The sequence below is a fragment of the Saimiri boliviensis genome, chromosome 2, assembly GCF_048565385.1.
Source record: "Saimiri boliviensis isolate mSaiBol1 chromosome 2, mSaiBol1.pri, whole genome shotgun sequence".
In the NCBI taxonomy this organism is placed as follows: Eukaryota; Metazoa; Chordata; class Mammalia; order Primates; family Cebidae; genus Saimiri; species Saimiri boliviensis.
In genome coordinates, this window is record NC_133450.1 from 230,267,581 (window position 1) to 230,292,440 (window position 24,860).

A 24,860-nucleotide genomic window follows, 5' to 3' on the forward strand; every position below is an offset into this window, starting at 1 on the left:
ATTTTTACTTGAAACTCTAAAGTAAAAATCATCAAAGTTACAATTGACTTTACAGGAGATACTTATATAATAAAATGAGTAGATTATTTCCCCTTATTCTTATGAAAGTACATATATTACAAACACTATATGTATGCTCTTTCAGTAGAGCAAATAGCTTTAAGGTTTATAAGGTGACAAATATAAATAATGATTCCAACCCTAGCTGTGGATCAAAATTACTTGTTGAGCTTTGTAAAAATAGTTGTCTGTGGCTTCACAGATAATTCTGATGCACAGCAAGGACTGAGAATGATTAAGCTATTCCAACCATTTACCTAAACAGGAACGGCCAGCTGGGGTTGGGGAATGACATGGGGTGGGGTTTGTTGCTATCAAGAATTGACAGTAGTTGTGTCAGGCACTGACCATGCCTGGCTTTAAATTTTCATAGTAATACACTCCAAATAGTTGTCCCCCCTCCCCATCATGCCAAGGATCTAAAGTTAAAAATAGGCAGAAGACAGACATAACTTGGAAAATCAATTCAACAGTACACAAAATCCATTACAAATTTCTTAAAACTAGTTTTAACAGTTCATTTTAGATGTTGCAATTCTTTTAATAAAGTTAAAAAAATTTTTTTTTGAAATGAATAACCTGAAAATAACTTCAGGATACTTCTCTTGATTTTAACTCAAAATATAGTGTCAATTTAGATGAGTAGAAAGGCAAACAAATGTATACAGAACGGTCCCATAGTGCCCCAACAATACGGGGCATTCAACTTAATGTTCATACACACAGTAAAATTTATAATGGAAACAGGTTTACAATGGCAATGTATGTGAAAGTCCTTGTTACCTTGGGAAAAGCCAGGGAAAATAAACCAAAAAAACCAGAAAACACAAGAGCTTCATGACGTGGCAAATTATTTGGTGAATTACTACTGGCAAATCACTACTGGTAGGAGAAATGAATGAAGTACTTTTAGGTACTTAAACAGAAAAAAATAAATCTAGAAAATACCTGGTAACTTGTGTTGAAACACATTTTCCATGATACGTTTGATTTCTAGCCTCTGTTCCAAGTTCTCACTGTGTAAGCCAAATTCCTGTACTACTTTGTCAATGGCAATGCCAACTGCATTTATCTGGGAGGGTGTTGGTGGGGGTAACGTAGTGAGCAACTCTTCCTCTTGTTTCTCCTTTTAAGATCAAATGTTGAGATTAAAAATGACTTACAGTTTTTAACCTTCCACCATTCACGAAGACAATAAGGCCCTAGAGAGTTTTCTTTTTCTAAGTCCTCCCTTCTCATCTTAGCTCTGTTACTCTTCATCCTATCAAACATATTTCCTTATGCACATAATACGAATCAGTGATAACAGAGGATAAGCAGGCACAAGGAGAAACTATAAGCAAAGAATATTAAAAACAGAACTTACAATGTTTGCTTTAATACTAGTATAAGGACATATACCTAGGTCCAATCAATGACTTCATATATCCTGATGCTGCCCTTAAGAAAATTCACTAGACTAAAGAGTAAAACACATCTGACCTAACATATTATATATTTTGGCTCAAATTATTCAATAAATAAAGCAGTAAGTTTATCAATATCATAGCCTTAAGGAGAAGAAAGCCACAAAGACGACAAGTAATAACAACTGACAGATAAGCCGACTTGTTTGGGTTACATTCAACTTACCTTAATGTTTTTCTTGTGCCTCTTCTCCTTGATATGCTTATGGGCAAATGCAATGGATTCAATTAAAACATCACAGAGTCTGCAGGTGTACTTTGCTGTAGGGTAGTTTCGTGGTCGCTATAATTTGAAGAGATTTATTTAGAGAGAGATATATGTATAACCAAACATTCAGATAAACAAAATCAGCCAGGAAATAATTTCCCCTTCAATTTATTTTCTCTAAAGAGACAGGGGTCTCACTATGTTTCCCAGGCTGAAGTGCACTAGCTATTCACAGATGCCATTATAGCATACTACAGTCCCAAACTCCTGAGCTTAAGCAATCCTCTTGTCTTAAACTTCCCAAGTGACTGGGGCTATAGGAACACCACTGTGCCTGGCTTCTTCATTTTTTAAAAAATTGCTACTGTTATTGTTCCCTTCATCACAACCCTAACAGTCATTTTAAGCATAATAGCAATGACTCCTAATCCTATTAAATCACACTGGATATCACTTTTAGCTTGCAGTGCTTAAATAACAATAACCTGAGTAGGGTATCTAACTGATCAGAGCACGTATACTCAATTACTAACAAAGCTTAGGTCAAAACCAGGATTCTAACCAACAAATATATATATATATATACATACATACATACATACATACATACACACACACACATATATATATGGATGTTACCCTTTTTAGCCTGTCAATGCAGTCTCTTTTCAGTCTCTCCTCAGCCTGCTGTAAGCCCAGCAGCTCCTTCGTTGAAAGCACAGACTCGTCGATCACAGGGCCCTCCAAGTCTCCATCCTGCTCATTTTCCTCGTTTCTAGTCTTCCGTGGCTTCCTAGGTCTGGACCTCTGCTTCTTGTTTTCTTAAGTTGGGAGAAAAACATTATTGGGAATATTGACTAATGTTACTCCTGAGTAAAAAGCAGACCTTACATATATATTAAATCATGTGGGAGAATAAATCACATCTGAATGCAGAGCAGAAGGAAAGGTAATTGTCCCATGTACAAAATGCTTGAATACCGTAGTCAGTGAGTACATCACCTGCAGATGTTAATCCATAGAAATCATCATTTTGGAAAACTTAAAAGAATTATACTTCTATCACATAATTTATTTTTATTATCTCTTCCTGGTATACTGTTGAACATACTCAAACTTAACAGAAAAATTATACTCGGAAGGCAAGTATATCTATAATTCTATTACATGTAATATATTACAATACATACTGTAAATATATCTAATATATTCTAATAATACCTGAAAGTACACCTGTTATTCTAATTAAAACCATCCATATTTGCTTTCATTTTCTGTAAGTGAACAATCTCAATAAGGCAAAATGGACAATGTACCCCTGGACAACTCAGAAATTAACTACATCCTCATATGAAGTGAAAAATCAATCATTTAGTTGCAAATTTAGCCTTCAATTTAACACATAAGCTGGGACCCTCCATTAATGTGAAGAAGTCGAAGCCAAACCTTTATTTACTAAGGACAACTATCTCTCATTTTATCTTTACTTTCATTTTAGCTTCTTTGAATGGCCTGTACACTGAGCATATTTCAAAGGAAAAAAACAACTGGCAATTGAAACAAAAGTTTTCTCTAAGTACATTAGTTTATAAACCCTGCTATTAGTTCTACAGTCCTTATAATGAATAATTCTGTTCCTTTTTAAAACTTACAACTTCTCAACTTTAAAGTGATTGTGGGATTAAACTATAAAAAACTGTTTTATATAGCTTTGATAACTTCTTTTGAGTTTTAAAAAATGAAACTATTAGTAACACATTAGTGCCTGGAAATATAAACCTACTGAAATGTCCTACATGAAGCAATTCCTCCATCAAGTTTTCAGAGGAAATGATTATTACTAGTATGGCAATTACAATGAGCTGGCTACCTGAAAAAAATCTGTCCAAAAAGGAAATATAAGACCTCCAATTTTATAAAAAGCTTGCTGAGAGCTCTAAAGGATAGCCAGCAACCATTGCGCTAAAACTATCTGAGATCACTATCATGATATTCTGCAAACAACTTCTATAATATGAGAAAATTTAAAAAAAATTAAAGTGTTAGAAAAGCAGTTTTAAAAAATCAATCAAAAGGCACCGAACAAATAAATACTAAAAGGTTGTCATTTGAACAGAAAATCAGGCTACCTTGGGCTACCTTAATACTTCCTTTTTTAATACTTCCCCTACTCCCAATCAAATTTATCATAATCTTTTAAGGCCAGTATTCCTGGTCTGAACAATTTTTTTTTTTAATTCAGAAAAGCACTTCTTTTACTTAGAGATGTGTCCACTCTCATTTAGTTTGCTTACCATTATAAATGTTATCCAAAAAAATCACATCTGACTTTATTATTATAGGTCTCTTAGGCAAAAACTCATTTCAAATTTAGAATAATACTGCGACACCCTTTAGAAAAACCCCTATTAGTTTGTAAACCAGTAACTGATAGGGAACTGAATTCGTTTTTAAACCCTTCCTCTCTTCTGGTCACAAGGCCTTCTCCGTATTACTGTACTTGCTGTCACTTTCTGGAAAGAGTAACTTCTCTCTTCCTCCAAAGACCACAACTAACTAACTCCTATCGCTTTTATACAGAAGTGGATGGCTGCAAAAATTCTGTCAGATAAAGGCAGCTACCAGAATGGTGTATCTTATTTTACAACAGATTTAAAGCACTTTATATGTACTGCCTCAATTTAATCCCTACAGCAATCCTACTAATACTAATACCATCCCCATTGTACAGATGGGGACAATGCCAATCCAAGAGAACAACTTCTCCAAAACCACGTGGCTAAATCAAAGTAAAGGGATTGAAAATATAGATTAAAATATGGATGGCGCCAGGTGCAGTAGGTCATGCCTGTGATCTCCAGCATTTTGGGAGACTGAGGTGGGAGGATTGCTTGAGTTCAAGAGTTCAAGACCAGCCTGGGCAACATAGTGAGCCGTCATCTTTAGCAAAAATGAAAACAATCAGCCAGGCAAGATGACATGCTCCTGTGGTTCCAGCTACTCCCGAGGCTGAGGTGGGAGCATTGCTTAAGCCCAGGAGGTGAAGCTGTGGTAAGCCATGATTTCACCATCTTACTCCAACCTCAGTGACAGAGTGAAACTGTCTAAAAAACAAACAAACAAAGGACAGAATCCTGAAATTCAGCCTTTTATCTAACAACATAAAAACTAAGAAGAAATTACTAAAAGCCCTTTTGGAATATACCCATTCACATCTACAGTGGACTAGCACTGACAAGGTGATACAACCTTCTAAACTGAGTTTCCCAGGAATGCATGGTAAAAACTATCAAAAACTCTCACTGGAGGGACTCTTGGAGGGTAAAGCTAGGTACTGATGAGAAATTCTCATAATTAGTTAGAGGAAGACTACCTGGTTCACCTCGGATTTATTGTAATAACAGTTCTCTATATTCAGCATTCCCAGTTTCCCACATTTTTTTTGCATATGGTTCACAAAGGACATGTGTATTTGAGTGGAGGCTTTCCAGCTAAGATCATTAACGGCAATGTCCCAAATACATTAAATTAGCAACCTAGGACATTTGAGGGATAAGGTAGGGGCAGTAATGTAGAGCTAAAAAAAAAAGAAGGTAGTACTGTATTTGGGGCACAAAAAAAAAGCAACTCTAACATAATTTCCATTATATCTTCTCACATTGTTGAATAAGACCCTTCCTTATTTTTTATTTGTTTATTTTTTTGAGATGGAGTCTCACTTTGTCGCCAGGCTGGAGTACATGGCAATGATCTCCGCTCACTGCAACCTCTGCCTCCTAGGTTCAAGCGATTCTCCTGCCTCAGCCTCCTGAGGAGCTGGGACTACAGATGCGTGCCACCACACCTGGCTAATTTTTGTATTTTTAGTAGAGACGGGGTTTCACCATGTTGGCCAGGCTGGTCTCGATCTCTTGAGCTCATGATCTGCCCACCTTGGCCTCCCAAAGTGCTGGTATTACAGGCATGAGCCACTGCGCCTGGCAGACCCTTTCTTATTAAGACACAATTTTGATAAATAAATTTCAATCTCTTTAACAAGATCCTTTTTTACTTTATACTTTCAGTTAAATATTCTCTAAAGTAAATGTTGTATCAAATCAAAATACTTCCAATATGAAGCCTTTACTTAATAACTGTGAAAGCATATACCTGTATGTCATACAGGGAAAACATGCAAGCTTTTGAATTACCTCCAATAAAAAGATAGCAAAATGCATTTCCTATTCAAATACACTTAAAATCATCTTTAAGTTGCTTTTATAAGAACACATATAAGATAAAAATACATACAAAAGTTTTCCAGTCAGCAAGCGGTTGCAAATTTTTGATCTATAAACATTCTTTTTAAAATGCTTTTCGGCTAAGTGCGATGGCTCACGCCTGTAATCCCAGCACTTTAAGAGGCTGAGACAGGCAGATCACGAGGTCAGGAGATCAAGACCAGCCTGGCCAAAATGCTAAAACCCCATCTCTGCTAAAAATACAAAAATTAGCTGGTTTGGTGGTGTGTGCCTGTAGTCCCAGCTATCCAGGAGGCTGAGGCAGGAGAATTGCTTGAACCTGGGAGGGAGAGGTTGCAGTGAGCCCAGACTGTACCACTGTACTTCAGCCTGGATGACAGAGTGAGACTCTGTCTCAAAAAATAAAATATAAAATAAAATAGAAATAAATAAATAGATCTGACAACTAGAAGTATCTCTGAAAAGCACATTTCCCTCCATTTAATATTAACAAATGCTTGAGACTTTTTTTTTTTTATCATAAGACCTTGTAAAGATAAGAGATGACCTTTTCGGTTTTAAGTATTCTATATGCACAGGACACAAATTCAAACACCTTACAGGTAATCTATATATGAACTGGCCACTGTGAGATAACATGAAGGGTAAAGGCATGGGGTGGTCTAGAAAGTGGCTGCATTGACTGAATGCATTTAAACTCAAAAAATTTATTTAAAAGTGTTGGTCAGTTTGCAACACATTCTATGTGACCACTAAGAGGCTTTCAGCCAATAAACTTACAAAGTCCAGGTTTCCAACTACGATACTATTGTTGTTTCTTTTTCCATCCAATTTACGTCTTTACTTCATTTTTTCCATCCAATTTATGTCTTTACTTCATTTCAGTAAATATTGCCCATTAGATAAAAATAACCTTCCTGTTTGTAGAAATCACTGCCACATGGACCAAATCTACCTTTTACTTTTAGAAAAACATATTATCTCCTTATTATCCCTTTGGGGCAATTAACCAAGCATGTGAGGGCACTTCAAAATTAGTTTTGGTCTTATTGAAACCAAACAGCAAAGCTTGAATCTGTATTTCTGACTTTCTAAACTTGTTTCTCAACCTGTCATGGTCCCTTTTGAAAAACAAAAATCTTAGATTCTTCTTCTCAGGACACTGACACTACACCCAAAAGATGTATCGCTTGTTGCAGGAGATGAACAGTCTCTATTGTGTTTTTACAACAACAGATACGTTTTTTTTTAAAAAAAGTTTATATTCTGTCATTTATATTATGAACACATTCATTATTCAAATGCAAAAGTATAATCATATGATTTTTAAAATATACACACCACTAAGCAATTATGATATGGTCCCCTGAGGCATATAACTACCCTCTTCTGCAAAAAACATGTTTACTAAAGTAAAATGAGCCTTGGGGCAGGATAAACTTTAAAAGGGATCAAGATGTGAAATGTGTTGAAGCTGCCCAAATATCATGATTACAGTCCTTAAAATAATCACAATAAGTGACTACATCTTAAAACAGAAACTATGAAAAACTGAAACTAAATTGCTGAAAATAACAAAACTCATCTGGATGAAAAAGAATAAGACATCGCTGACAAGTTAGAAAACATTACCAGGACTTCCTGCTTCCATTTCTGACGTGGTTTCTAGGCTTGTTAGGTCTTTATGAAACAGTCGTCGTACAGTTCTGCAGCCTCTCGTGTCTTGCCACCTATAACCATCTTCATTTTCTTGAAAGGAGTCTTTTCTTGGTCGGTTTATAACAGGAATTCTAGGTCCAGGTTTGAATTCTCTCCAGTTGTCTGAATTACCAGTATGTTCATCAGACAGCCATCTCTTACTCTGATCTTTGTGGTTGTCATTTATCCAAGCGGGCTGACTGTAGATTGGGTTTTTAAATGCATATGGATTGTTGGAAACAGCACATGGTCCTTTTCTGGGGGTATTCCCATAGTTCCCTGGTGTTATCTTTTTTTTTTGAAGGCCCTTTTCCATTTTACTGCCATGGCCTTTAGCATAGTCCTCCATTATTAAATAATCTTGTTGGGGGTGAGCCCTTCTGAAATCATCATCATCTATAGTCCCTCGGTCTTTAGTGCGCTTCACGAAATAAGGTTTTGCTGTATCTCCCATGGTCTTTGACTTCAATTTTCTTACTTTGCACCTGAAAGAAGGCATTTTGGGGAAATATCAAACTACATAACAAGATATCACACAAGTATACAGAATAACACGTTTATCGAGCAGATGCCCAAAAGCCTGTAAGAAAGAAACTTTCCCTATCTTTTTTAAAATAAAAATTCTATCACACCCTTAATAATCAGTGCATTACCCTAAAGCTTGAGAGCCTTGGTCCTCTAATATTCTTCATGAAAATTAATACTATTTAGCATGAAGAATAAATCTGTGAATAAGAGAAGGTCTATAGATTCAACTGTAGCATAGCAGAATATTACTCATAGCAAGTTTGGTCGGCTTTTCCCTATGTAACAATGCGTTTCTCTTCAAAGAAAACTTCATCCCAAGCCAATATATTACTAAACTCTCGAAACAGTCTTTTTTTTTTTGAAGTGGGCAGTTATTTGTAAGTGTTATACACCGAAACTTTACGTGAACGGAGTACTACATCTCTTAACTCCCATTTTCCGTCCGTTCACCAACACTATTCTGGATAGACCGGCTCGGAGCGCTTAGGTTATGGAGGGGCTGGGCTCCAGACCAAGGTGCAGCTGTAATCAAAGGGGCTGGGTTTCCGATCAAGCGACAACTGCAGCTAACATCCTCAATCCCCGTTCTCCAACCACAAACAAGTCTGGTTTTGTCAGGAACAGCAATTCCCTGAGGAATGACACTCCTTTTCAATCCTCGTCTGAACGCTCCACCACCGATCTGCCTCAGTTTCCACCTTTCTGAGCCCGACGTGGAGAAAGAGGAGGCGTCCCTGCACTCCTGGCCAAGAAGCCACTGTGGGGACCAGGAAGCAGGAAGTGACCTGCTGCCTCCATGGGGTTCCGGGGTTCCCCCGGCCGGCCAGGGGGCCAGAGCCGAATGCCTTGACCCAAATCCCGTCTTCTGAGCCCTCGGAGTGTGACAAAAAGTGAAAACACGGACTCGAACCGAGAGCTCAGTCTCTGCCGGCCTGGGGGTTCCTCGGTCACCTAAACTGGTGCGAGGAGGCTGGCGGGGGATGGAACCAACGTACCTCCGGGGCCAGGCCGGACCGCGACTCTGGAGTCCAGGAAACCCACTGGAGAATCAGCGCGGAGGCGAGTCTGGCAGGGACGTGAGGAGAAGGCGCCCAGGAGCACTCACCACCTTCGCCGCGGTCCCCAGCCTCTTCCTGTCCCGGCCGGGCTCCCTCTCCGTGTTTTCCTTCGGCCCCACTTCCGGCGCTCAGCGCTGTCTCATTGTGCGCGATTGGGAGCCGACTGTGCCCCCGCCCTAGCGCTCCGCCGCGCACACCGGAAACGCGCGCCGCGCCGGGAGGGCCGCCCGTCGCGCCCCGCCCCGCGGTGCCCCGCCCACACTCCGGGCCCGCCCCGCGCGCTTGGCCCCGCCTGGTCCAGCCTGGCCCCGCCTGGTCCGCGTCCCGGTACCCTCCCTGTGGGTGTCGGGCGTCTGGTCTGGCCCCGGGGCGCGCCCCTCGGCGCGGGCGGGTTACTGGCTGCTCGCGGGATAGCCGGTTCGCCGGTTTTTCCGGCGCGCGCGGGGCCAGGCCCCAACTACTCCCGAGAGCAGCACCGGCCCCTTTTCTGTCCCGGCTACGATGCGCCTCCCGCTCCCCGCTCTGCTCTGGGCGCTGAATGCTCGGGAGAGGCGCGGGAGCCGACGCGGACCCGGCGGGAGGGCACAGCCGAGTTCACCGCGCTCGGGGCCTGAGCTTTGCCCCTTTGTGCTGCCCGGTTGCTTCCAGGGGGAGCGAAGGCTCCGAGGCCGCATAGCGCTCCTGGGGTTTTTCTGATCATTGGGCGTGATGATTTTCTGAATTCTTAATTGCCGACCTTGTAGAAATGCCAGCATGTAAACATCCACTGATCACCCGGATCTCAGAGTGGTGGAGGAAAAGGGTCTGCTTTTTTTCTTAGGTTGTTTAGGGATAACTTTTACTTAAAAAAATAAAGTGCGTTTCGAAGAGTATGTGTGATGGCAAGGGATGACCAAGGACCGTTAAACTAGAACTTTTGAACTGAAGAAAGCACACTTCGAACTCGGGTTCCTTGGTTTTCTTTCTTTGTGACCTTCCTATTTGCAGTGTTCTAAATGCTTTGAAAAGCGTCAAGCAACTAGTGAAATTAGAGAGCGTTGGGAAAATGTGACAGTTTTCGATTTCTCTGCTTTTTTAAAGCATGTAAATTGAAAGCTATCAGGTCCTATGCAGCAGTGGTCTTAAAAAAATACACAAAGTACTGGCTATGCTAGTAACTGTTTTGAAGTCTTTACTAATATTAACTCCTTTGTTTTATTTTTATTTTTTGTTTTTGTAGAGACGGGCGTCTCCTGTGTTGCCCTGGCTACTCTCCAACTCCTGGACACAAGCCATCCTCCCACCTCGGCCTCCCAAAGTGATGGGATTACAGGGATGATCCACCATACCCAGCCTTAACTCCTTTAATCCTCACAACTTCAGAAAGACTGTATCGTTATCCCAATTTTAAAGATGAGATTTATTTAGCAATTGCAGTGAAGTAAACGGCACTACTGCAATCCAAACCCTGAATATGAGGCTGTTATTAACCATGTGGCTATACTAAAAGTGATGTAAAACACATCTCTACAACTTTCATATAATTCCTTACTTAGATATTTTGATTCTGAAAATACATGAGCATCAAACTAATATTCTCTTCAACAGGCAGACGGTGGCCTTGAAAATATAGTCCAAAAGAGAGTGTGGTGATACATGATTAGATTAATTCTGAGAGAGCAGCGTCACCATACCCCACCCAAGCCAGTGATTCCTGTACAAAAGAAATGGTTTAGAAATCTGCCTCCGCGGGGCGCGGTGGCTCAAGCCTGTAATCCCAGCACTTTGGGAGGCCGAGGCGGGTGGATCACGAGGTCAAGAGATCGAGACCATCCTGGTCAACATGATGAAACCCCGTCTCTACTAAAAATACAAAACATTAGCTGGACATGGTGGCGCGTGCCTGTAATCCCAGCTACTCAGGAGGCTGAAACAGGAGAATTGCCTGAACCCAGGAAGCGGAGGTTGCGGTGAGCCGAGATCGCGCCATTGCACTCCAGCCTGGGTAACAAGAGTGAAACTCTGTCTCAAAAAAAAAAAAAAAAAATTTTAGAAATCTGCCTCCATCTGGAGTTCTAGAGTAGCAGCAGAGGATACATCTTTTTAAGGATTAAAAAAAATGTGTTTTTGAGACAGAGCCTCACTCTGTTGCCCAGGCTGAAGTGCAGTGGCACCATTTCCGCTCACTGCAACCTCCACCTCCCAGGTTCAAGCAATTCTACTGCCCCAGCCTCCCGAGTAGCTGGGATTACAGGCGTGTACCACCACACCCAGCTAATTTTTGTATTTTTAGTAGAGATGGGATTTCACCATGTTTGCCAGCCTGGTCTCAAACTCCTGACCTCAGGTCATCCACCCGCCTCGCCCACCCAAAGTGCTGGGATTACAGGCATGAGCCACCTTGCCTGGTCGGATTTAAAATATTTTTGCTAGGCACTTTTGCTCATGCTGTAGTCCCAGCAATCCTGGAGGCTGAGGTAGGAGGATACTTTAAGCTCAGGAGTTGGAGGCTGCGGTGAGCTATGATGGTGCCATCACACTTCAGCCTAGGCAACAGAGCAATACCCTGTCTCTCTCAAAAATAAATTTTAAAAATAAAACATTTAAAATTTGCATTTTCTTCAACATCTTTCCAAAAGTCTAGCTTCTCTTATTCTAATAGTTGCTTGCTTTTAAGATTCATCTTGAGGACAAATGAGGCTCTCTAAAATAAGATGCAGTACTAATCAAAAGATAATGACAACCTAATATACCTTTTTCTGTCCACATTATGCCGTAATGGATATTTAAATTGGTTCTAGGAATCCTTACAATCCAGTTGGAAATTATTGTTTGATTTTTCTTTGGCTGCCACTGGAAGGACTAATGAGTTTCTCAGAATCTTTGTGGTGATTGCTTCATGGTCTTGACATATTTCCAACAACCTGGAGCAGAAATGTGAGGGCAAAGGCTGCTATATACTGTTAAGCGTTGCTCAGAGGACATTAATACTGCTCCATATTTTACAATTTTCTTTCTTGAGCTTAACATTGTAATACATCTTAAAATTCTTGTAATTCTATCTTGAAATTAACATTGTAATACATGTAATACATCTTGACACTCTTGTAATTATTTCTTGAAACTAACATTGTAATACATCTTGACAAGTCAACTCTTAACAAACCCAGTGCTCTTTTTCTATAGAGCCAGGGAGTCAGAAATGTAGGAATTATATTCATAGCTTTATCAGCCAACTTTTTCCCTGTGGTTTATTTGGTTTGGTTTGGTTTTTTAGAGCTCTAATGCTTAACTGTCGTGGTTTTTATCCATGTTGTTAGCAAGTTATGTTGGTTCTGCCTTCAAATCTGTCCAGAGTCCAAAAACTTATTACCACTTTCACTGCTTCCAGCCAGATGCTCACTACTATCACTTGCTTCCACCTTGTCCTCCAATTTACTCTTGACACAGTAGCCAGAAAATTCATGTTAAAAGCCGGACTAACTAATTTTCCCGTCAAAACACTTCACTGGCTCCCAATTTCTCTGGGAGTAAAAAACCAAAGTCTTTCAATGGCTCAAGGCCTTTCCCTTCACCTCCTGATCTCAGACCTTATGACTCTTACCCCAGTGGTATAATATAAAATATATTTGGCCTTTGTCCCCAGTTTCTGTGACAGTTCTGTCATAGAGCTCTTAAAATCCTTGAAATTTCCTGAGTGATAGAAATGTTCTTCCGTGTTCATAGTGAGCCCCTAAACTGGATTTATGCTAATGAGGTGATTTAGGATGGGGCCCCTGCATGGCCCCAGCATGGGGCTAATCACCAGAAAGACCAAGCGATTGGGGGATTCGAGGGTTAGAACATTGAGTTCTACCAACTGACCTCTGTGAAGGGAAGGAGGAGGCCGAAGATCAAGCTCTCCAGGTAGTCTGGAACAAAAAGACTTGATGAGGTTCCCTAGAGTTGAACACAGGTGAGTGCTGAAGGTTGGCTCACCTAGAGAGAGCAGGGAAGCTCTGTGCTCTATCCCCCAACCTTGCCCTTTGTACCTCTTCATCTGGTTGTTCATCTGTATCCCTTATAATATCATTTATAATGAACCAGTAAACATGTTTATCTGAGTTCTCGGGGCCATTCTAAAAAGTTACTTGAACACAACAAGAGGGTCACAGGAACCTCGGAAACCAGTCAGTAAGAAGTATGGATGGCTCTGACTCGTGATTGGGACCTGAAGTGGGGGCAGGCTTGTAGGGCTGAGCACTCATCTGTAGGATCTGAGCCATCTATCACCAGGTAGATAGAATTGAAATGAATTATAAGACAGCCAATTGCTTCTGTAAGGGCAGAAGGAGCTTTATACCCTCAGAAGTTTTGATGGTTTGAATCTATAAAACAAACTGGCCATAGAGAGATTAACAGGAGCAAAGGCATATTGATTTATTAAACTTGCAAGCTAACAAGAGCCAAATAAAGAATGAAACTCAAAGAAGAGCCAAATGGCTGAAGCTTAAACAGGACCCTGAGCTACAGAAAGAAACCGTAGTGGTGGTGACCAAAGTCATTGAAAGGTGAGGGTAGAGTAAGCACGTGGTGAGCAAAACTTTTCTTGTTATACAGATAGTCTTTCAGACTAGAAGAATGGTTTTAAAAAATAGGTGAAAAGTCTGCCCAGCCAGACGTGGTGGCTCACACCTGTAATCCCAACACTTTGGGAGGCTGAGGCTGGAGGATCGCTTGAGCCCAGGAATTTGAGAACAGTCTGGGCAATATGGCAAAACCCTATCTCTACAAAAAATACAAAAGGTTAAACAGGCATGGTGACACACACCTGTAATCCCAGCTACTCAGCAGGCTGAGGTGGGAGAATCACCTGAACCCAGGGAGATTGAGGCTGTGGTGAGCTGTGATTGCCTGGGCAACAGAGTGAGACTGTACTTCAGCCTGGGCAACCAGAGTGAGACTCTGACTAGAAAAAAAATAAAAATTAAAAAAAGTCCATCCAGGTACATTGTCCTGGGCTTTCCTAAAATATAAGTTCATCTTCTCTAGTTAATGCAGATTGCAAGGAGCGGGTGCAGGACAATTGTATGTCTTCTGGAGAAACTTCCCTTAATCAGATAAAGGAAGTTTGAGAAAGTTCCTCTCTGCCTGTAGACGGGTGAAGGTGGTGGGGTGAGTCAAGAGACGATCAGAGAGAGTTCTTGGTTCTGAGATTTATTTCTGACCCCTTTCAGTTTCCTTATTATTTTTTTGAGATGGAATCTCGCTCTGTCACCCAAGCTGGAGTGCAGTGGTGCAATGTCGGCTCACTGCAAAACTCCGCCTCTCAGGTTCAGGTGATTCTTCTGCCTCAGCCTCCTGAATCGGTGGGACTACAGGCATGCACCACCATGCCTGGCTAATTTTTGTAGCAATTCTTCCCACAAAGCCTCAGGGCTTTGCACTGAGTGTTCCCTCTGCCAAAAACAATTTCCTTTGGATATCTTTATTGGTTGCTTCCTATTTCCCTTCATGTCTTTGCTGAAAAAAAATCACATTCTCAATGCAGTCTATTCTGACCATTCTATTCTGATTAATCTATCATTTTACCTGGTGTATTTTTTTTGTCTTGTAAAAAGAATTCAAAATCTAAGCTATTGAAATTTTAAATGATTTTAAACCTCAAAGGAATGTGCTTATGGGGCCTGAGTCATTTGTAAGGCAGCTGTAACCTAGGCAGCTGTAGCCTTTGTTTCTCTCATTATAGATTAACCTTCTTCTTTACCTATATTGTTTCATAAAATGTAAAAAAATATTGGGGGGGGAAGCAAATAATAATTGTAATAATAATGAAAAATTAGCCAGATGTGCCATGTGCCTGTGATCCCAGCTACTCAGTAGGCTAAACTGGGAGGATTGCTTGAACTCTCCCACCTCAGGAGTTCAAGGCTGCAATGAGCTATGATCATGCCACCACACTCAGGCCTGGGCAATAGACTGAGACTCTGTCTTGAGAAGAGAAGAGAAGAAAGGAGAAGAGGGAAGGGGAGGGAAGGAGAGGGGAGGGGGAAGAGTTTATAATCCTGGCTGGGCGCAGTCATTGGCTCACATCTGTAATCCCAGCACTTTGGGAGGCTGAGGCAGGCAGGTCACTTGAGTCCAGGAGTTCTAGACCAGCCTGGGCAATGTGATGAAATTCCACAACTACAAAAAATACAAAAATTAGCCAGGCGTGGTGCAATGCACCTGTAGTCCCAGTTTGGGTAGCTGAGGCAGTAGGATCACTTGAACCTTGGAGGTCAAGGCTGCAGTGAGCCTGATCATGCCACTGTACTCCAGACTGGGTGACAGAGTGAGATCCTGTTTCAAAAAAATAAATACATATAAATAAATAAATATCTTTCTTTTCTTTTCTTTTTGAGACAGAGTTTTATTCTTGCTGTCTAGGCTGGAATGAAATGGTATTATCTCAGCTCAGTGCAGCCTCTGCCTTCCAGGGTCAAGTGATTCTCCTGCTTTATCCTTCTGAGGAGCTGAGATTACAGGTGCTTACCACCACACCCTGCTAATTTTTTGTGTGGGCTTTTAGTAGACATGGGGTGTCATTATGTTGGCCAGGCTGGTCTCAGACTCTTAACCTCAGGTGATCTGCCCACTCTGCCTCCCAAAGTGCTGGGATTACAGGGGTGAGCCATCACACCCAGTAATAAATTTCAACAAAAAAATTACAATCCTGTTATAGGCACAGAAAGTTCATATACCTGCTGCATAGTAGTAGACCAATACACTAGGACGGCATGGTTTGCGGCAGAAAAAGAGTTTAATGATTACAAGGCAGCCATTTAGAGAGATGAGAGGAATCCTCAAATCTGTATCCTCTGGGGAGTTCTGGATTGGGGTTTTTAAGGAGATTGTGGAGGGCAAGGGGCTGGAAAATTGGGGCTGTTGATTCATTGTGGTAAGGGCATGAAATCATCAGAATGTGGAAACTTTATTCTTTGGTGAGTCAGCTTCTCATAGAATCCTACAGACCAGCTGGCATCAGTAGTTTCAGTATGCAGGATCTGAAAGAATATCTGAAATGGAAAACAATATTTCACAATGTTTAAGTTGTTATCTCTAGAATAGTTAAGGGGAAGTATAATCTTGTGACACAGTTTGTGTGATTCCAGCACAGTAGGCAGTAAACAACTATGAGGAAACAGGTCAGAGAACAAGCTGACCTAATGATTAATGCTGAATGTGCTGCAAGCTAGGTTTGTTTTCATTTCTCCCTCTTCTTTCTTCACTGATTAATTTTATAAAGTTTATAGGAACAGTTTTGATCCTGTTAAATTTCTTTTAAATTTGGTGCACTGACTTCCTTCATTTTTCTGAAGTCTGTATTTCTAGGATGGCTATTCCCAGTTTTTTTGCTTGAATAAACTCATTAAAACTGAATTCTGATTCTTTTGGTTATTTCAGGTTGACAGTTTTATAGAGCTATATATATCTTGTTAAATGTCATATCATTTAGCTATTTATTATTATTTATTTCCCATCTTTTATTTTTCACTAAAATATTAATTCCACAAGGGCAGAGATTTGCCTGTTGGGTGAACCTGTATGTCTTCCAGATCCTAGGACACTACTTGGCTCATGGCAGGCTTTCTAGAAATATTTGTGAAATCAATGAAAGATATAGGACAAGGCAGACTCTGTGGAAAAGGTTCTTCATAAACATTTGATTCCCTAAGGCATAATAGTACTCTTATAAAGGTCTAATACTACAATATAACTAAAAAGCCACTCAGAGGCTGGGTGTAGTGGCTCATACCTCTAATTCCAGCACTTTGTGAAGCTGAGTGGGGATGGATCACTTGAGCCCAGGAGTTTGAGACCAGCCTAGGCATCGTGGCGAAACCCCATCTCTACAAAAAATACAAAATTTAGCTGGACATGGTGGCTCATGCTTGTAGTCCCAGCTGCTTGGGAAGCTAGGGTGGGAGGATTGCTTGAACCCTGGAGGTTGAGGCTCCATGGAACTGTAATGGTGCCACTGTATTCCAGCCTGTGGTGAGAGAGAAAAACGGTGTCCAAAAAAAAGAAAAAAAAAGAACTCAGAAACCTTAAAATAAAAACGCTCTGCCTGGAGTTTTCAATATTCTTATAATGGCTTTCCCGTTTAAAAAAAAAAAAATCCTCAGAGGGTTGAGTTAGAATACTTCTTCGGTCAGTTTGGATGCATACAGCAATGAGAATATTGACTGGTTCACAAAAGCTAGTGTTTGCAGAAGTGGTGCAAGCTTCAATGCCAGCTTTCCCAGTGGATGTGCTCTCTGGTGTGGGTGTACTTCATCTTCGCTTCTGCCCAAAGTGTGGCTCAATGACAGTGGAAGATCCTGACCTCACATTTTCCAACACAATGTCCAACAGTAGAGAAGATGGCCTCCAGAAGCCAAGAAGAACTTTCCAAGAAACTTTTGAAAGCTTCATTTTATATTTCAGTATCCTTAATTGGGTCAAAGTCTTCTTCTCTCTTATTTATTTTTTATCTATTTATTTTTTGAGACGGAATCTCACTTTGTCACCCAGGCTGGCGTGCAGTGGCCTGATCTCAGCTCACCACAACCTCCAACCTCCCGAGTTCAAGTGATTCTCCTGCCTCAGCTTCCTGAGAAGCTGGGATTATGGGTGCCAGCCACAATGCTCTGCTAATTCTTGTATTTCTAGTAGAGACAGAATTTCCCCATGTTGGTCAGGCTGGTCTTGAACTCCTGACCTCAAGTGATCCGCCTGCTTTGGCCTCCCAAAGTACTGGGATTATAGGTGTGAGCCACCGTGCCTGGCCTGGACTTGATATAATTTTGATTAAAAAAAATTTTTTTTTAAATTTTTGTTTGTTTTATGTCCTAACATATGATTAATTCTGAAGAACGTTCCATGTGCTAATAAGAATGTATATTCTGTAGCTGTTGAGCAAAATGTTCTGTAAATGTCTCTCAGGTGCATTTGGTGTTTGGTGCTATTTAAATCCAATGTTTCTTTGTTGATTTTCTGGATGATGATCTTTCCAATGCTGAGAGTGAGGTGTTGAGGTCCTCAGCTATTATTGCATTACAGTCGATCTCTCTCTTTAGATCTAATAATATTTCCCTTATATATCTGGGCACTCCAGTCTTGGTTGTACATATATTTAACATTGTCATATTATTTTGCCTAATTGATATTTCTATTATTATATAATGGTCATCTTTGTTTCTTCTTACAACTTCTAAGTCTATTTTGTCTGATATAAATGTAGCTACTCTTGCTCACTTTTGTTTTCAGTTGCGTGGAATACCTTTTTTCATCACTTCGCTTTTATTCTATGTGTGTTTTTATACATGAAGTGAGTTTCCTGTAGCAGCATATAGTTGGGTATTGGATTAAAAAAAAATCCATTCAGCCAGTCTGTATTTTTTAAATGGGAAATTTAATTTATTATATTCAAGCTTATTATTGATAGGTAAAGACTTAATCCTGCCCTTTGATTGATTGTTTTCTGGTTGTTTTGTAAATCCTTTGTTTCTTACTACCTCTTACGTGGTTTATTTTTGTGGTTGGGTGGCCTTCTGTACTGATAAGGTTTGATTCCTTTCTGTTTTTTTCTTTGAGTATTGGCTTTACCAGTGAATTTTATAGTTTTGTATGTTTTTTTCTTTTTTTTTTTTTATATCAAGTCTTGCTCTGTTGCCCATGCTAGAGTGCTGTGGTATGATCTCAGCTCACTGCAACCTCCATCTTCTGGCTCAAGCGATTCTCCTGCCTCAGCCTCCTGAGTAGCTGGGATTACAGGTGCTAGCCACCATGCCTGGCTAATTTTTTGGTATTTTTAGTAGAGACGGGGTTTTGCCATGTTGGCCAGGCTGGTCTTGAACTCCCAAGCTCAGGTGGTCCACCCAACTTGACCTCCCAAAGTGCTGGGATTACAGGCATGAGCCATCATGCCCAGCTGTTTTGTATGTTTTTATGATGGTGGTTGTCTTCTTTTTGCTTCCAGATGTAAGACTCTTGAGCATTCCTTGTAAGTTTGATCTAGTGGTGATGAAGTCCCTTAGATTTTGCTTGCCTGTGAAATATTTTATTTCTCCATTATTTCTGAAGAAAAGCTTTGCTATGAATAATATTCTTGGCCAATAGTTTATCTTTCAGGACTTTGAATAGATCATCCTGTTCTCTCCTGGCCTGAAAGTTTTCTGCAGACAAATTCATTGTTATTCTAGTGGAGATTCCCTTATATTTGACTTGATGCTTTTCTCCTGCTGCTTTTAAAATTCTTTCTTCGTTTTTGACTTTTGCCAGTTTGAGTATAATGCGCTCAGAGAAAACCTGTTTGGATTGAATATATTTGGGGTTGTTTAAGCTTCTTGAACCTGGATGTCTATCTCAATCCCAATACTTGGGAAGTTTTCTGATATTATTTCATTAAGTATGTTTTTCTCACCTTTTTCTTTCTCTTCTCCTTCTAGAATGTCAACAATATGTGTATTTGTTCACTTAGTAGTGTTGCATAAATCTTGTAGGCTTTCTTTATTCTTTTATTATTTTTTCCATTTTTTTCTTTTGGTATACTTGTGTTATTTCAAAAGTCCTGTCTTCCAGTTCAGAAATTCTTTCCTCTGCTAAGTCTATTCTGTTGTTGAAGCTCTCTTATTTGTTGAATTCTTTGGCTACAGGATTTCTATTTGGGTCTTTTTAATGATATATATCTCTTTGTTGAATTTCTTATTCAAATATTAAATTGTTATCCAAATTTTGTTGACTTGTCTGTCTGTATTCTCTTATATATCTCGCTGAGTTCTTTAAGGCTGGGTGCAATGGCTCACACCTGTATTCCTAGCACCTTGGGAGGCCGAGGTGGGTGGATCACCTGAGGTCAGGAGTTGGAGACCAGCCTGACCGACATGGAGAAACTCCATCTCGAGTCAAAATACAAAATTTAGCCAGATGTGGTGGTGTGCGCCTGTAATCCCAGCTACTTGAGAGGCTGAGGCAGGAGAATCACTTGAACTCGGGCGATGGAGGTTACAGTGAGCCAAGGTTGTGCTATTGCATTCCAGCCTGGGCAACAAGAGTGAAATTCTGTCTAAAAAAAAAAAAGATTATTATTTTGAATTATTTTCTGGCATTTCATATATGTCCTTATGATTGGGGCTTGTTACTGGAGAATTATTATTTTCCTTTGGTGGTGACATGTTTCCTTGCTTTTTCATGGTTGATGTGCCCTTATGTTGATTTCTATGCATCTTAAGGAAAAGTGGCCTCTGTATTTTACAGAGTAGGTTTTGTATGAAAAGTTTTGTTCAGATGAATGGGTCTTAGAGTGTTGGTTTGGGGGGTGTATTGGCCTTTGTTCGAGGTTGATACAGCAGTGTAGTCTGTGTAATTTACTCAGTCGTAATCCACACTAGTGGTGTTTGTGTTTCTCAGTGGCCTACAATGAGAGAGTCTGTGGTGATAGCAGTGCAGCTTTGCCAGGTTTTGCATACATGTATATAGACATCCCACTGGCCCAAGGATATTTTGGAGTTTTGGAGGCTCTGTGTCCTATCCTGCTTGGGGGAGGGTAATTGGCAGTGATTTGGCCACCTCAAGCGTAGATTTGCCCTGGACAGTACTGGCCAACTGTTCCTCCAGTTGGAAGTTTGGTGAGGTTAAGGGGAGTTGGTTTCCCTGTTGCACAGGACAAGAGTCACAGCTAATCCTAGGATCATGCGCTGTACAGCTAGGGTTATGACATTCAGCCACCTATGTGGGCATGGTGGAATGAGGATGGAGCCCCAGTGTTGGAGAGCTGCAGTGGCTACTGGCCCCCAGAGCAGGGACCACTCCAGAGCGGGCTCTAGTCTCAAGACGATGCTGTGCTATAGCAGCTTGGCTCACAGCAGGTGGGAGATGGTTAGATAGTGCGCCTTATTCTACTAATCTGGGGCAATGCAGCTGTGTGAATTCCCACCAGCTTTCCAAACTGGATTCAAGTCTTGCAAGGATTGTGAGATTCTTCTGATGGAAGGACTTGTAGGTGTTTGCGGCAGCAATGGGGACAGGTGCGGCTCTTCTGCTTGACTTTTCCCTACCATGCAGAGTCCCTTCTGACTCCAGGCAGATGTGATCCATGTGGAGCAGATGAAGCTGCAGAGTCCAGGTGCCTCCATGCTGCCCACCTAGGCTTCTAATCATCACAGCTGCACCTCCACTTCCCCACCGCATTCTAGCACTTTCCCTTCGACACTCCATTCAAATCTTAGCTCTGTAGTTATTGCCTTGGTCCTTTGTTGCTGAGGTGGGTGGGTGGGGTTGTAACTGTCTGGTGTCTCTTGGCAGCCATCTTGCTAATTGTTTTCCTAACTCAAAAGTCTTCTTCTTAAATCACTCCCTTGTAAGGGGGATACCATAACCCTTAAACCAGGGTTTCTCTACCTCAGGACTATTCTCTTTTGGGGTTGCATAATTCTTTGTTGTGGCTTGTCCTGTGCATGGTAGGATGTTTAGCAGCATTTCCGGCCTCTGCTCACTAGATGCCTCCCTCAACACTGTGACACTAAAAAATGTCACATTTTAGGCATTACCAAATATCTCTGAAGAGCTAAATCAACTCCCAAGCTGAGAACTACTGCCTTAGACCATCAGGGCTACCCTTGGAGCTAGAGGCGTGGACCAGCTTGCTTTAGGGGCACTTGAGTTACACGAGCGAGAGTGAGATACTGAATAAAATCTGGGTCCTTTTGTGAAGGAGAAAGGTGAGAATGGATGGCAGCCAACAATGCTCATTATACCTCCATTAATCAAGTATGTCTCCAGATCTGGAACATATTTCAGCTTTCCTGTAAATCAGGCTATATGTGGGAAAATTGAAAAATATGTTTAGAATTTTGATGTTTGGGCAGAGAAGAACTTCCAGTCAGACATCAACTTCTTTAGAATATCAAAGGAGACAGATGATCTTTCCTTTCCCCCATGGTTGATGGAAGATGGAGAGAGAAGAGCTACAATGTTGTATTGGGAAAGAGGCAACCTTCCCACATGTCCTTGGGAAACTCTACTTAAGCAGTCTTTGCAAAGACCTTTTACACAAGGCTTCGACTGGACTTTTCTGACTTCTGTGACTTGAGGAATAGCAGAGAGCTATCAGGATATCCTGATTCTCCCTGCCAAAGAGTCTCTTAGTTTAAATTATTCCAGATAAGTTGTGTAAAGCAAAAAATTTTTATTTCCAGAGCACATTTTTAAATCTTAGGAAAATCAATGAGATAGCATACTCATAATAATTAAAACCTAAGCTCTGCTATTCTAGAATGAGTCATTTATTTATTCACTCATTTTATGTATTCAGCAAATGTTGAATGCCTGATACGTGCCTGTGATGTGAGGAAAACAAAGTCCCAGTTCTTGCAGTGTTGAATATCTGGTAAAGGCAACACATGTTCTGAAATTGAACACTTAAGATCTGACTCAGATGAATGCACTTTCTCCCCTGAAATTGATCTATTCTTGCTCCAACACTCTATTCGCCTCTAGGAACTATGGAAACAAATCTTGAACCTGCCAGTTAGTTTATCTCAATCTTTTCAAATTTAAATAATCTCTTCAAATTTAAATAATCTCTTCTTTGGGTCCACCTTCTTTGGATATATGCCCCCTCATTCAGATTTTCTTCTTCAGTCCCTTTGGATGTTCTCTGAGGAGGATGAGATGAGCTACAGTTGCATGATTGGTAAAAAAAGGTCCCTGAACACATATCCACAGGGTCTTAGAGAAGTCCTCTTGCTTTTCTGGTCTTTCCAGTCTCTCCCCTTAGCTGTCTTGTTTGTATCTGATGCTGAGGTTTAAGACTCGTGAACTCATGGCACATTTTCTTCCCTTAGTTAATCTCCAGTGATTTGCTCCTTTTGACCCACTCTGTACTTCCAGGCCCACTTTCAGAATGGGTGGTCCACGCCTTCACCCTAGTTGTGGCAATCTCTTGGTTACTTTGCCACCTGTCTTCCATGGCACCATAAATAATCCAGACCCACCTAGATTCCTTCCAAGAACACATGGAATCTCAAGTATGCCTGAAAGTCCCAATTTTGGTTTTCCCCTTTTGATCGTTTCCTATTATTTTTACAATGCTGAAACCATCCAACATTTCCATTAGGTGATCTACTTCCCCCAGATTCCATTCTATGGATGGGTTACATGCTTTACAATTTTCCCTCAACTAATCTCACCCGCAAAGTGGTGGATGGAAGTTCTGCTTTCCTTCCTGTGCCGTGGAGACCAGCCACCCTGTCCTTCCCTCCTCTCCCCACTTCTAAGTCTCAGCCATGTCTTCTGTGGACACTGAATACTCAACTCCCAGCTGTTTCTTAGATCCCACAGCTATGCCTCTCAAACTGTCTCCATGGGAATAGCTCTCTTCTCTTCATACTCATCAAATGATGTAGACTTCTTGCTAACCATAAAGTGGACCTCAGGGCTTTCCCAGGATTAGACTGTTCTAGAAGTCTCTGAGCATTCACTGGATCTGGAAGCTGAGTCCATTCCTGGGCCACAGGGCTACTTCTTTATAGCCTGTAGATTATCCATCACTGCGCAAAGCTGGGGTTGTACTCTGGCTTTCAGACTCATCTCTAGGCCATCTTCATCTTTAAAGACCCACCCTGCAGAAGAAGCCAAGGAGCTGCTGCCTTTCACCTTACCAATCAGCCTTGCACAGATAGAGGCCCTTCTCCTAGTCCTGGACACACAGATACAATGGAAATAAATACAGATGCTTCAAAGAATCTGTATCTCTTTCAAAAGGAAATAAAGCTGGTGTTGGGCACATCTGAGCTGTGTGGGTGATATAAAGGCAGGAGAGGAAGGAAGGACATTTCTATTGATTGGATAACCACTGGGCTGAAAACTAATTCCGTATGTCTGATTGTCCTCTTAAAATTATACAATTTGTGAGTTATGCTAGAAAATGAAGGCTTCAATCAGGCATGGTGGCTCACACTTATAATCCCAGCACTTTGGGAGGCTGAGGTGGGTAGATCACCTGAGGTCAGGAGTTTGAGACCAGCCTGACCAACATGGAGAAACCCCATCTCTACTAAAAATGCAAAATTAGCCCAGCATGGTGGTGAGTGCCTGGAGTCCCTGCTACTTAGGAGGCTGAGACAGAATTGCTTGAACCCAGGAGGCAGGTTTTGCAATGAGCTGAGATTGCTCCACTGCATTCCAGCCTGGGTGACAGAGCAAGAGTCCATCTCAGAAAGAAGGAAGGAAAGAAAGAAAACAAAGGCTTAAAGTGGTAAAATCACAGTCACAGGCAGACGGCAACATGATTTTACCGGTCTGGTGAAGACTTCACCAAGGTCTTTCTGACTTCAAGGCTTATACTCTTTTTACTATACACCATGTACCAAGCTCCTGTTCCCTGACTGAATCCTTATACCTCAAAGAGCTACTGTTTCTTTCTGGATTGTGTGACCACTATCTGCAGCCGGGACTCAGTGGTCTCAAGACCATGGTTCCAGCTCTGCCTGCAATTTGCTTTGATCTCAGGCAAGCTGTTTGCCCCTGTGGGCTTCAGCTTCCCTACCTGTAAGCGAGAGTCAAATACATGAAGCCAAACGTCTATTGTTCTTAATGAATCAGGAACAGTTCAATTTTT

General features: G+C 41.1%; 1 protein-coding gene across 6 annotated transcripts in view; it reads right to left on the minus strand.

Moving 5' to 3' along the window:
* The window catches only part of TUT7 (terminal uridylyl transferase 7), a 67,447-nt gene extending 58,020 nt beyond the window's left edge, over positions 1-9,427 (minus strand). For 3 of the 6 annotated variants that reach the window (XM_074395494.1, XM_074395492.1, XM_074395493.1), the window contains exons 1-5: positions 9,197-9,427; positions 7,608-8,158; positions 2,374-2,555; positions 1,693-1,809; positions 1,009-1,186 (exon numbers count right to left, since the gene is read on the minus strand). In XM_074395494.1, coding sequence (XP_074251595.1) covers positions 1,009-1,186; positions 1,693-1,809; positions 2,374-2,555; positions 7,608-8,127 — 997 coding nt within the window. In that variant the 5' untranslated portion in view covers positions 8,128-8,158; positions 9,197-9,427. The remainder of the gene's footprint in view (positions 1-1,008; positions 1,187-1,692; positions 1,810-2,373; positions 2,556-7,607; positions 8,159-9,196) is intronic. The other 3 variants (XM_003941133.4, XM_074395495.1, XM_010351874.3) reach the window with 1 other exon arrangement.
* Positions 9,428-24,860: the final 15,433 nt, after the last annotated feature.